At 51.4% G+C, this 12,750-nt stretch overlaps 1 protein-coding gene across 2 annotated transcripts in view; it reads right to left on the reverse strand.

The window, feature by feature from the left end:
* Itgal (integrin subunit alpha L) overlaps nt 1-12,750 on the reverse strand; it is a 36,921-nt gene continuing 24,171 nt past the window's right edge. Inside the window, exons 19-31 of one of the 2 annotated variants that reach the window (XM_005064364.4) lie at nt 10,917-10,970; nt 10,758-10,828; nt 10,277-10,418; nt 8,261-8,371; nt 7,796-7,875; nt 7,614-7,700; nt 6,338-6,413; nt 5,835-5,948; nt 5,572-5,628; nt 5,384-5,482; nt 4,661-4,756; nt 3,967-4,077; nt 1-866 (exon numbers count right to left, since the gene is read on the reverse strand). In XM_005064364.4, coding sequence (XP_005064421.1) covers nt 708-866; nt 3,967-4,077; nt 4,661-4,756; nt 5,384-5,482; nt 5,572-5,628; nt 5,835-5,948; nt 6,338-6,413; nt 7,614-7,700; nt 7,796-7,875; nt 8,261-8,371; nt 10,277-10,418; nt 10,758-10,828; nt 10,917-10,970 — 1,257 coding nt within the window. In that variant the 3' untranslated portion in view covers nt 1-707. The remainder of the gene's footprint in view (nt 867-3,966; nt 4,078-4,660; nt 4,757-5,383; nt 5,483-5,571; nt 5,629-5,834; nt 5,949-6,337; nt 6,414-7,613; nt 7,701-7,795; nt 7,876-8,260; nt 8,372-10,276; nt 10,419-10,757; nt 10,829-10,916; nt 10,971-12,750) is intronic. The other variant, XM_040753969.1, reaches the window with a different exon arrangement.

Here is a 12,750-nt window from a genome sequence, read left to right on the forward strand (position 1 = left end):
TTATGGAATCAAGTTTATTTGGGCTCATGGTTTCAGAGGGCGGGAGTCTATGCTGGTGGGAGGTACTGCAGCCAGTGGCTTGTTGAAGCACAGTGTGGGGTCCCCCCTGAGCCAGGACAGGAGGAGGCAGGGATGTTCCAGGCAGAAGAGGACGTGAGGGAAGTGCAGCAGCACAGGGGGAAGACTGAGGCTGGAGGGGCAAAGAGGGAAGTGGAGAGAGAGGAAAGGGTCACTCCAGCGAGGCTGGGAAGGCCACTGGGGCCTGATTTCCCAATGTCCTCCTAGGCTCATCAGGAATTTTGTCTTTGACTCAAGAAGAAGGCATCTGCAGTAGCAATGCAATGACATTGGTGGGATTTGCCGTCTCTCAGCAGGGTCCAGGCTGGACTCCAGGCAGGAAGAAGTGCGAGGCAGATCCCGAAGGCTGGGAAGTCTGAGTGCCGGTGGGAGAGCTGGAATGTAACTGGGTCCTGAGATGACAGTTTCTACAAGTTTGGATCAAAGACTCTCTCTGGAGGACAGCAAAGCACCCTCACCTCTGACCCCCTGGCCTCCTTAATAGAGTCTTATCATACACTTGTAGATAAGGCGGGGATGAGCTCGATGCTCACAACAGGGAAATTTAGGACCAGGAACAGTCATGACTAGCTAAGGATAACGGTACACATCAACACATGGCTGGGCCATCGCCGTATCGGACCTAGAGCTCAGTCCTTGTCACCCTCATGGAGGGGCTCTAGGCAGCCCGGATCTTTGGTCTCTTCTCCAGATACTGCCGGAGGGTCAGCGTCTTCACTAGGGCTTCCATTCATGACACAGCCATCAGCCTCCATCTTCTCCTTCAGGTTCCGTTTGAAGAAGCCCACCTGTCAAAAGCACACACTGAGTGGGCAAGCATCCTGGGACCAGCTGCCCCTGCAAGATGTGAAGATGTCCTTCCTACGCTGACAAATAGGGTATACCACAGTCACATGGCACCTGCATATTTTGCCTATCAGAAATATCTATTTTTTAAGGGGCAGCAGCTCCAGGTAAAATCATTTGTCACACAAGCCTGACTACTTGAGTGTAGTCCCCAGAGCATCAGTGGAAGGAGGAACAGGCTCCTGAGAGTTGTCCTCTGACCTCCACCTGGCACTGTGGCTTCCTCCACTACTCCCCAAAAATAACAGAAAAATTTAGCTTTTTTAGATTTATTTTTATTATTTTGTGTGTATGAGTATTTTGTGTGCTTGGTATGTGATGAAGTGGTAAGCCTCCATATGGGTGCTGGAAATTGAACCTAGATCCTTTGCAAGAGCAAGTGCTCTTAACCATTGAGCCAACTTTCCAACCCACAAATTTAGAAAACAAACATTTAGTCTAGGTGTGGTGATGCATGCCTTTAATGCCAGCACTCTGGAGTCAGAGGAAGGAGGATTTCTATGAGTTCAAGGCAGCCTGATCTACGTCGGAAGTTCTAGGCAGCCAGGGCTGCATGGTGAGACCTTGTCCCCTCCATCCCCCACAAAAAAAGGATAAAATTAAAGAAATAGATATGCTTTTAAATCTTGTGAATACTAAAAAGCTTTAAGTTTGGCGATTCATTCTTTAGACTCATTAGAAGGTCATGTGTCAGCCAGGCATGTTAGCCAGCATCACAGCCCCAGCCTTCAGGAAGGAAGGCAGGAGGATCTTCAGCTTTAGCCATCTGGGCTATATAGTGATGCTCTCTTTCACAAATGTGGGCTAATGCTGTAGCTCAGTTGCTAGAGTGCTTGCCCAGCATGCAAGCTGATAACGCCCAATACTGCATAAAGCCCCGTGTGGTGAGGCAGGCCTAGATGGCTAGCACTGGGGAGGTGGAGGCAGCAGGCTCAAGAGCTCAAGGTCTTTTCAGTGACTTATCAATTTACAAGGTAAAGGCCAGCTTAGGCCTGTCTCAACAAACAAAACACAACACAGAACGGGGGCTAGAGAATGGCACAGCAGTAAAGAGTGCTGAATGCTTTTGTGGAGAACCTGGGTTCAGTTCCCAGCACCTCCCATAACTCCAGGAGATCTGACTCTCTCCAACCTCCCTCTGTGGGCTCCTGCATATACAAGGTGCATGCACACGTGCGCATGTGCACACACACACACTCACACACATGCATACTCATGGACACACATATACAGTCATGCACATACACACTGACACACACACTGATACACACTGACACACAGACACACACACTCTCACAACACTCATGCACATACATACACAGTCATGCACACACACACTGACACACACAGACACACATACATATACACAGACACACACATACACACACACACACCGACACACACAGACACATACACAGACACACATACATACACAGACACACACTGACACACACACATACACATATACACACACTCTCACTCACATACACACTCATGCACATACATACACAGTCATGCACACACACACTGACACACACAGACAGACACACACACGTGTGTGTGTCATGTATAAATCTTTTAAGCAGGTGATGTTTTTCTTTCAGAGCTGAGACTGGAACCCAGGGCCTCCCCCATGCCTTGCTTGCCACTGCTCTACCACTGACGCGCGTAGATCTCAGTGGGCATTTGACAATATCTTCTAATAGGAAGAGTCAACAGTGTGCTACTTAATTACGTGCTGTGCTCGCTCTCCTGAAAGCTTAGGATTGTGTGTGCATGTGCATGTGCCAGGGTCTCCATCTCAAGAATTAATTCTAACAATTTGGATAAGTGTGGAAAGTGGTAATAACGGCTGTTTTGTCAGTTTAGATGGATGCAAATGAGAAACCATCTACAGTGTAGATTCTACATGGTCCTTAATAGGGAAGTTGTTGAATAAAAGATGGAGCTCTGGGACAGCAGAAAATTAGTCAAGTTCAGGGGGAGGCACAGCTGGTGGTGACCATGGTGAGAGAGACATCAGGACAAGGCAGTAAGGGGAAACACACGCCTGACAGGCTGTGAGTGGGAAACGCGTCTGACAGGCAGTAAGGGGAAACACACGCCTGACAGGCTGTGAGTGGGAAACGCGTCTGACAGGCAGTAAGGGGAAACACACGCCTGACAGGCTGTGTGGCTCCACCCCATTTCTGCCTCTCAACTCCTCTCTCCCTTATCTTTTTTCATTTTTTAAATTTTATGTACATTGATGTTTTTCCTGCATGTATGTCTGTGTGAAGGTATTGGATGCCCTGGAACCTACAGACAGTTGTGAACTGCCGTGTGGATGCTGGGAATTGAACCCAGGTCCTTTGGAAGAGCAGACAGTACTCTTAACTACGGAGCCATCTCTCCAACCCCTCTACCTTAACTTTTGAGACAGGGCACCTTGTGCTGGCCTTGAACTTTCAGAGAGTCTACATCTGGCCCCAAATGCTGGGACTGCAGGTATACAGTATTGCATGCAGCTTCTGTTCTGAAACTCTCGAGCCTTTTTCATGGGACACCTGTCTTCTGGCCCTCTTTGTCCCTAATTTTTACTTGTCCAAATTTCAGTTCAAATGCCATCTCTTCTTGGCGGTCCTCCCAGGTCTGAGTCAGACACCTTCATTACAGGTTCCAGAATACACAGGCCTTCATTCTGCTCATACCTGTCTGTGTCCTGTATTTTGACTGTGAACTTTATGGGTGGGAACCTTGTTTATATCACATGTCTCTGTTTTGTGGGGCCTAGTACGGAACCTGTTACCAGAAAGTCCTCAGTATGTGGGTCCCTCCTTCCTCTTTCCTCCCTCAACCTAGTCCTGGCTGGGTCAGTGTTGAAATGAGTGATGGTGAAGTCTCTTTCACTTTGCATCTTACAGCCCTATCTGTAGAAGGATGGGGTGGGCTGAGGCTTTTTCTGTCTCTTATATTCCCCTACCCACTATGCTCTTCCCTGGCCCCTGCCAGTCACCCGCCACCCTTTGCCACGGCAATGCTTAACCATCTGGAAGCTCTTACCTTGTAGAGCACTAGGAAAATCAACAGTAGTAGTACTAGCCCCCCAATGCCACTGAGCACATACAGGTGCAGCATCTCCTTCTCGTAGACCACATCAACCTTCATGAGGACCTGGGGAGGAGAGCTAGGTGAGGGCAGGAGAAGCCCACCCACCCTAAAGGCCCGGTGTGCCCGGTACATCCCCAGTCTTATGTGTGGGTTCATCATAGCCTGCTTTCCTGCAGATGTGCCACCCATTGCCCTCACCAGTCACTTGGCCACATGTATCATAGGCTGCTCTGGGGTCTCCAGGGCACCAGGAGGAAGCACCTCCGCTGGGCACTCAAAACCCAGAAGAACCTGCTTTCTGTGTTTAGACCCATCTTCTGGCCACACTGAATGGCCTGATCCCTGGGCTAGCGGCCCTTTGCTAAGGTACCATTGCCTGATCTTTAGCAGACACCTGAGTCTGTAACATCTCAGACAAGTGACTCTGCAGTTGGCTGGCAGACACCCAAGTCTACAACATCTCAGACAAGTGACTCTGCAGTTGTCTTGCTTCCCAGTGAGGTGGGACCTCCTGTTCCACAACGTGAATTAGAGGTGCCTCTGCCTGGGGCCAAGCTTCCCTTCTCCCATGTGACCCCTCCGTATGAGCTCTGCGTGGGTTCCCGAACCTCTCTGCTGTCTGTTTGCAGGCTTCTGAAGTGTGTACCTGGGCCATGGAGGCTTTGCTGCCATACAAGTGGAAATGCTTGCTGCTGTTGAAGGAGATGGAGAGGGAGCTGCAGAGGCTGAGCGTGGAGGAGGCCTGCGGAGGAGGAGAGTGTCAGAACAGGACTGAGACCCCAGACTTCTGCCCACCTGCACAGGGAAGGAGAGGACCCAATTTTCTGCCTCATCTTATTACTCTGCTGTGATAGTCTAACGTGCCACTCACTCCTCAGTGTCAGAGGGGGATTTCCTAGAAGTAACTACCCCTGGCGACCGTGGCACATGGCTCTCACCCCAGTACTTAGGAGGTGATGGTTGGAAGATCATAAGGTGCAGGCTAGTCTGGCTACATAGTGACTCAAAAGCAAACAAAGCCGGCTGTGGTGGCGCACGCCTGTGATCCCAGCACTCGGGAGGCAGAGGCAGGCGGATCTCTGTGAGTTTCAGGACAGCCTGGTCTGCCCAGTGACTTCCAGTGTGATATAAAAATCCTGTCTCAAAAAACCAAAACCAAAATAAAAATGAACAACAAGCCTCCCCCACAGAAACACCCTATGAATTTAAACAAATCCAGCCAGGTGATTTGTTGTAGTTTGTTTGCAGCTATGCAGATCTGCGTATTATTTAAGAAGAGACAAATGGAGGGAGCCCATGTGGGAAGCCCACCCCCATCACTCCTAAGGCAAATGGATCCTCAACACCCCTCACTGCCAACTACAACTACCTTAATTTCCTCCGAGAGTGCCACTGTCCCAGTCACTTGGATGAGGGTCTCCTGCCTGAAGACAATTGGACAGCGGAACAGAATTCCAGGTAGACAAGGCTGTTGTGGTCAAGAACACCAGTCAGAGAGGCCACCATCCCAGCTTACTGCTCACCACCCACCTGATCCCTCAGCTCACACACCCATACCTCAGTTTCATTAGATGGCCTCTTCATGTCCTCACTGTGGCAAAAGACAGGAGGGTCCTAGGGATTGGAAGTGGGGTCTTCAGTAGGCCTGAAGCCTCTTGCTCCCCCACAGAACTCAGACACCCCCTCCAAGATATCCCTTGTCCAATTCAGACATCACTGAGTCCATGGAAATGCAGCCCATCCATCCACATTCCCTTCCTACATAGAGCTGTTTCTCACCATGGAGCAGCTCACTGTGCCCTCTTCGGAGTGGTACTCACCATCTGTACAACCCATGTGTGTGTGATGGGGCCCTCACTGGGAGGCTGCGGCACCCCAACCAAGGCCTCCAGTGTAGGCATGCTGTGGTCATAGGCAGAAGGCTGAATCCTCACCTGGGAAAGCGCAGAGACCGAAAACCTTGAATGGCGACTACCCCGACGACTACCCACCCTGTGTGACCCGAGGCGCTGCCTGGGTGAGTTCTAGAGCCTGTTACCTTATACGCAGTACATAAAGATGGACCATACCTGGCTCTGTCCTAGTGCCTTCTTGCAAGTGTGGTTAAGAGCACTGGTTGCTCTTCCAAAGGACCCAGGTTCAGTTCCCAGCACCCACGTGGCGATTTGCATCCATCTATAACTCCAGTTCCAGAGGACCAAACTCCTTCTGGCCTCTGGAGGTACCAGGCTTGCAAGTGATGCACAGACATAAAGAAATAAAATTTAAAAAAAAAATAAAAGAAAGTGTGACTTCGAGAACCCTTCCCCATGGAAGTTCATACCTGGTAGATATGGTGGACTTGCTGGGTCTTGGGACCTTTAGGGGTGAAACTGGTGTACAGCGTGGAGTTCTCCTGGCTGTGGAGAGAGAATTTCAGAGATGGAAGGTAGAAGGAAAACAGTCCAGACCCCCAGAAGCCTCGGAGCCTGGGGCACTGTGCTAGGGATTTCACAGCACCTTGTCCCGTGGTCCTGCTAAGGCCAGGAGAGAGACAGGACTGAAGCTTGGGAATCCACGTCTTCACTACCACACGCCCCCTTCACTAGGGTCTCGCTCGTCTACACAGCCGTCTCTCCCTGTGTGTCCTTCCCGTGCACAGCCCTCCGACTCCCACGACACCACCCTGCCTGCAGCTCACCTGTTCACACCAGCCGCCTCCCACTACTCTCCTGTACACGCCGCGGGTGTTGGAGGCTGCCACTAGCGGTCCCTCTCTGAGCCGCCTCCTTGCCTACGCTCTGCTCACGGTCTCCTTCCTGGCCCTCACCCTGGTGCCTCCAAATGGAAGGTCAAGGCCAGCTTTCTCCGTGAACCTTCCCTCTCTGCAACACCTGGCCCGTCTTTCCCACCTACACCACCTGGCTATGTTTAGAAGCACTAGCTAAAGGCTTGAGCTCAGACGGCAGCTACATTCTCGCCACGTCGACCCACTTTCAAAAGCCACTGTGCTCTCTGTGTGGTAACCAGAACACCCGGCTAGAGACCCTTGGAGTCTGCCACCCACTGCATGCTGACGCCACTGACTCCACGTGTCTGAGTCTGCTCTGACTAGACGGTAAGGGGATGGAGGGCAAAGGTCATCGTATGAAATGTTCCTCCACACTCTTCCAGCACTGTAATCCCAGGAGAGAGGGAATCTATGCAACCAAGTGCTTTGGAATCAGACAGACTTGAGCTTTGTCTTTCCAGCTGTATGGCCCTGGGCAAACGCCAGCCTTCTCGGGACCTGTGTTCATCAGTAGGGTGCAGAGGCTCCTCACAGGGGTAAGGGAAGCTGAAGAGAGTGCCTGCCACCAGTCAGTCGACGGCATGCTTCTCCACAGGAGAACACTGACTGGATTCACACAGAGCTCTGAAGGGGTCTCCCACAGGAGAACACTGACTGGATTCACACAGAGCTCTGAAGGGGTCTCCCACTTTGGATGGGGATGAGCTCTGACTGAACCCGAGACATCTGAGAAGGGAGAGGGCTGGGGGTGGGGGACTCTGAGTGACAAGGACACCATGTGGGAAGACTGGGGTAGAAGGAGGGAGTGACTGAGCCCAGTGGCACTCACTCCTCCACAAGGATGTTGACTGGGTAGAGGGTAGGGATGCGTGTGGTGGCTGAGTTGTCCTCCAGGAGGCTTGCGTCCTCATTCTCACTGTGTGGGGCGAGGTGGAGGGACACCATCAGAAGAGCATGGCTGGGCTTCCTGGCCACCTAACTCCAGCCCCGCATGTGGATGGGCCTGCTTACCAGTGCACAGTGCCATTCAGCTCAACCAAATCTCCCCAGGAGCTGTTGAGCAGCGTGTTAAACATCACCTGGAGGCTGACCTGGTGGGGAAACAGGTGAGAGAAGACGGAGGTGTCTCGGGGTAACCTGAGTGTCTCAGGGCTCCAGCTGGGTTTCCAGCCCTACAGTGACTGTGGGGTGTGTACTTCCTGTGTCTTTGGCACTGGGTAAGTCTCATCCCCACTGCATAGACGAGGAGATCGAAGCTCTGGGGGCTGAGTGAGGTGTGCGAGGCCACAAAAGGGATTAGCCCAGTCTCCGGGCTGTCTCATCCCACAGCCAGGCTCAGGGATGCAAAACAGCTCTGGATACTGCTCTCTTGTGACAGGATAGACCCTTCCGGCCAACTACCTGCTCCCTCCCCAGAACCAAGATCTCCTCCCTGTTTGCCAGCTCAGGCCCTGGGGGCGGCCACCCAACACCCACCTTCCAGCCTGCTTTGAAGATGGGAGAGCTGACATTGCAGGCCAGTGTCTTAGTCAGGAGGCTCGACTCGTCAGCCAGCTCCTGGCAGCTCACAGGAACTCTGCTGTGTGGCTGAGGATGAGGAAACATTTTGTGAACAAGGTCCAGGGTCCCCCCAGAGGCCACTAACTCTCAGGGCTTGTAGCTTGCGGGACTGTGTTCTGCCACGACACATACTCAGACGGGAAGGCCCAGAGGAGGCAAAGACAAAGGCATAACTGAACCTAACAGTGCATGTCTTCCGTTGCTGCTACCCAAGAGGCTGAGGCAGGTGGATTGCCTGAACCCAAAAGTCTGAGTCCAACCTGGGCAACATTGGGATACAATATTAAACAAAACAAACCATGTAGAGTGAAATAAGCCAGCTATGCACATGTTGTGAGTCCACTGCTACATGTAATCAATATTTAAATTCACAGAATAGTATATGAGAAGTTGGCATGAGACCAAGAACAGGGAATGACACCTCATGTTCAACAGGCTTGAGATGACATAAGTGTTCTGGAAAGATAGTTGTATGACAATGTGACTAGACTCAACGTCAGTGAGCTGTATGCCTAGGAATGGTTAGAATTCTAAAACTTATATATATTCACCACACACACAAAGCTAAAAGTAAGCCAGGCAGTGATGAGGTACACCTTTAATCCCAGCACTCAGGACGCAGAGGCAGGAGGATCTCTGTGAGTCTCAGTATCCCAGACTTGACCTTCTCACATACCCCCAGGACCTCCCATCTCTGTCTCCATCTCCTCAATACTAGGAGTGCAGGCAGGCACCACCCTTCCCAGTTGTATTCGGTGCTGGAAGGAACGCAGGGCTTCATGCCTGCTAGGCAGGCACACTAAAAGTCCTATTCAACACAATGGAGGACACTTCTCAAAGGGACTTCAGCCATCTCCTGGGGACGCAACTTTATGTTTATGCTACCAAGTGTGCTAAAGACATCACCCCAGAGCCTCTTTCATACACTTCTTTCTCTTCCTTTCCTCCTTCTTATTTATTTATTTATTTATTTTTGGTTTTTGGGTTTCTCTGTATTGCTTTGGAGCCTGTCCTGGCTGGAACTCGCTCTGTAGACCAGGCTGACCTTGAGCTCACACAGATCCACCTGCCTCTGCCTCCCAAGTACTGGGACTAAAGGTGTGTGCCGCCAATGCCTGGCATACTTTTTAGAAGGCATTATTTTAGCTGAGCATGATGACTTATACCCTCAATCCCAGCACTTGGGAAGCAGAGACAGGTGGATCTCTGTGAGCTCAAGGCCAACCCGTTCTACGTAGTGAGTTCCAGGCCAGCCAGGGTTACATTTGAGTGCCTGTCTCAAGAAAACAAAACATATACATACTTATTTGTTTTATATGTATGAGTGTGTAGTTGAGTTCGTGTGAGTGCGTGTATGTGTGTGTGTGCCCGCGGGCCTGCATGTGTATGTGTGTGTGTGAGTGTGTGTGTGTGTGTGTGTGTGCCCGCCCAGCACATGCACACAGGAGCCCATCAAAGTCAGAGGAGGAAACAGAACCCCAGGAATTGGGCGTTACAGCAGTTGTGAGCTACCATGTGGGTGCTGGGAACTAACCCTGGGTCCTTTAGAAGAGCATTCAGTACTCCTAACTGCCAAGCCTTCTCTCCAGTCCTTTTTCATTTTTTTCTAAGTATGTCAATGTATGAGGGTGCACTCATGTGTGAGCTTTTTACATGGGGACCAGACTCAGGTCTTCATGTGTACAAGACAAATCCTTTACCTACTGACTGAGCCCTATTCCATTTTCCCAGCCTCATTTTTTGGCACTAAAAACAGACTCCGAGGCCCAAAGAGCTTATGCCTCAGCTCAGGCTGGGAATGCAGACATGACCCTCAGAGCTGTACACATTAGCTGCCGTCCCACCTACTCTGGCCATCTAGGCTACCCAAAGCTCATACGGGAACAGGAGCCAGTGCGGGAAACTACTTGCAGGTGGCACCCTGGGGCTCACCTTGAGCATCTCCACTTTTCGGAAGGAGAGTCCCGGAGGGAAACTCAAGTCCAGCTGTACCCAGTAAGCATCCTCTCCCGAGTTGCTCAGCGTCCACTCCACAGCAAGGCTGGCGGAGGAAGTCAGACGCAGGACTCTGGATCTGGGGGATTGGGAGGTGAAAGAAAAAAGTCATGGGCGCCAAGATGGCAGGAGACAGCATTAGGTGAGGACCTGGGAGCTGAGGGAGCTGGCCAACCACAGACGTCAGCTCCCTCCTACGCCTAGGCTCAGTGCCCTAACACTGCCTAATCCCTGGCCAAGCTCTGCTAACAGCTGCCTTTCTCAGAGAAGGAAGGTGAGACCCAGAGGGAGGTTCTCATCCTCGCGGACACAGCCCATTTGTGAAGGGTCTTTGGACACTGCCTCAGCATTCTTCGCAGCTGCCTTGGGAAGATGGAGCTGCATTGAAGAAGGGGTCAAGGGACAAAGGCTTACAGACCTGGCAGCGGACGACAGGACCATGTCTGCCTCACACCTCTTGTCCTCGCCACAGTTCTTCTCAAACGGGATCTGGAAGGCCAGGACAGGGCCCGGAAGAAGGCTCAGGCACAGCTGGACAGGGACCCCAGGCCCTGCGTCTGCCTCTCCTCCCTCTTACCTCCTTAGTCACTGCGTGTACTGAAGGCCTCAGGATGGGCTGCGTGTCCCTGCCCTGTTGAGCATGGAGACGTGAAGACAGTACTCAGGTGAGTGAGCAGGTCTTGTGATGGGACAAGAGGGGCTTGGGGCTCAGCTGGAATGAGTGTGGTCTTCCTAAACCCACAGCCACACCCACAGCCAGGTGCATGGTCCTTCTCCAACCACAGCTCCACGGTAGGAGGATGGGGCTTGGGGTGCCTCTCCCCCCCTTTGTCTGCACTAGGACAAAGCAGACTGCATTTTCACCCTTGGCAGGAGCTCCTGGCTGTTGAGCGTCTGACCTCACCTGCCTGCCAGTGGCAACTGATGATCATGGACTGTAACCTCTGAGGCCACGAGCCCAAATGAACCTTTCTTCTTTATAAACTGATTTTCTCTCAAATACTTGTTATCAGAACAGAGAGTTAGCTAGTACACTAGAAGAAGAACAGGGAGAAGGAGAAGCAGCAGCAGAAGCATCCAGGAAATGGAGAAGAAAATTCAGAGGCTACAAAGGCCCTGCCTGAGGCAAGAGAGGCGGTCGGGTCTCCCAGGAGCAGGACTAGCTGGAGCACAGTGCTTTAGAAGGAGCAAGAAGACAGAGAAGAGTCCAGGTTCCACTGAGCCTTGTGGGCAATGCTGGGGCACTGGTATTATATTCTAAAGGTGATAGAAACCTGGGAGAACTTCAGAGATTATCAAAGTTGGATCTGGAGGACTCCAGCCTCCTGACTTTATGTGGATAGAGTCCTTGTGGACTCTGCTGGCTGCTCCACACCCACCTCAGCATCACAGAGGCGCCCACTGCCTACGGAACCATGAGCCAAGTGGGTGTCAGGGCCTTGAACTCCTCAGTTGTTTTTCTGAGAGAAGCGAGGTCCATCCCTTGACTGTAAAGCGTACACCACTCACACATCCCATCCCGTCCTGACGTCTCTGCCTAATCTACTCATTTTGTAAAACTCAGAACTTATGACATTCTCCAGGAAAGCGTCCTGATGTTGACAGTGACCTCAAGCACCCTTCTGATGTGCTGGATTTTCTTTAGAGGCAGTTGGCAGTCCCTGAACAGGGCTCTTCACCTCTTGCCTTAAGAACAACCTCCACTTTTTTCTTTCCTTTTTTTTCTTTCTGTTTATTCCCTTGTACAATACATCCCGACTGCAGCCTTCCCTCCCTCCTCTCCTCAGCCCCGCCACACTTCCCCTCTCCCCCAGATCCACTGCTCCTCCATGTCCCTTCAGAAAAGAGCAGCTTTCCAGGGATGTCAGTCTCTTACCCCCCACTCCCCCACCACACACAGGGAGGGTTTCTCTGTGTAGCCCTGGCTGTCCTGGAACTCACTCTTTAGACCAGGCTGGCTTCTAACTCAGAGATCCCCCTGCCTCTGCCCTCTGAGTGCTGGGTTTAAAAGGCCTGCACCACCACTGCCCAGGAAGTCTCTACTTTTCTTAGCCTTTCTTGAAGCTGAATGTGATCATATGACCAAATTACCATCCCTAGAATGTCAGTAGTAGTGTCATATAGATTTTTTAGGAAATATTCTTCAAGGGAAGCTATGTATACTGCTCTGTCCTCGTTGGTCAGGTACACAAATGAGGTAACCATAGCTCAGGCATCTTGGAACACAAGATGCCACCACCACAGAAACCACACAGCCCTAAAAGCAAAAGTGTTTTTGGTCTTTGCAAATAGTTTGTTGACTCCTGATTTAGAAGTACAAGAGCCAAACCTGCCTTGTACAATAGAAAGACTTCACACACACACACACACACACACGCACACACACGCACACGCACACACACACACACACA

The sequence above is a fragment of the Mesocricetus auratus genome, unplaced genomic scaffold (assembly GCF_017639785.1).
Source record: "Mesocricetus auratus isolate SY011 unplaced genomic scaffold, BCM_Maur_2.0 Super-Scaffold_4256, whole genome shotgun sequence".
NCBI classification, from domain to species: domain Eukaryota; kingdom Metazoa; phylum Chordata; class Mammalia; order Rodentia; family Cricetidae; genus Mesocricetus; species Mesocricetus auratus.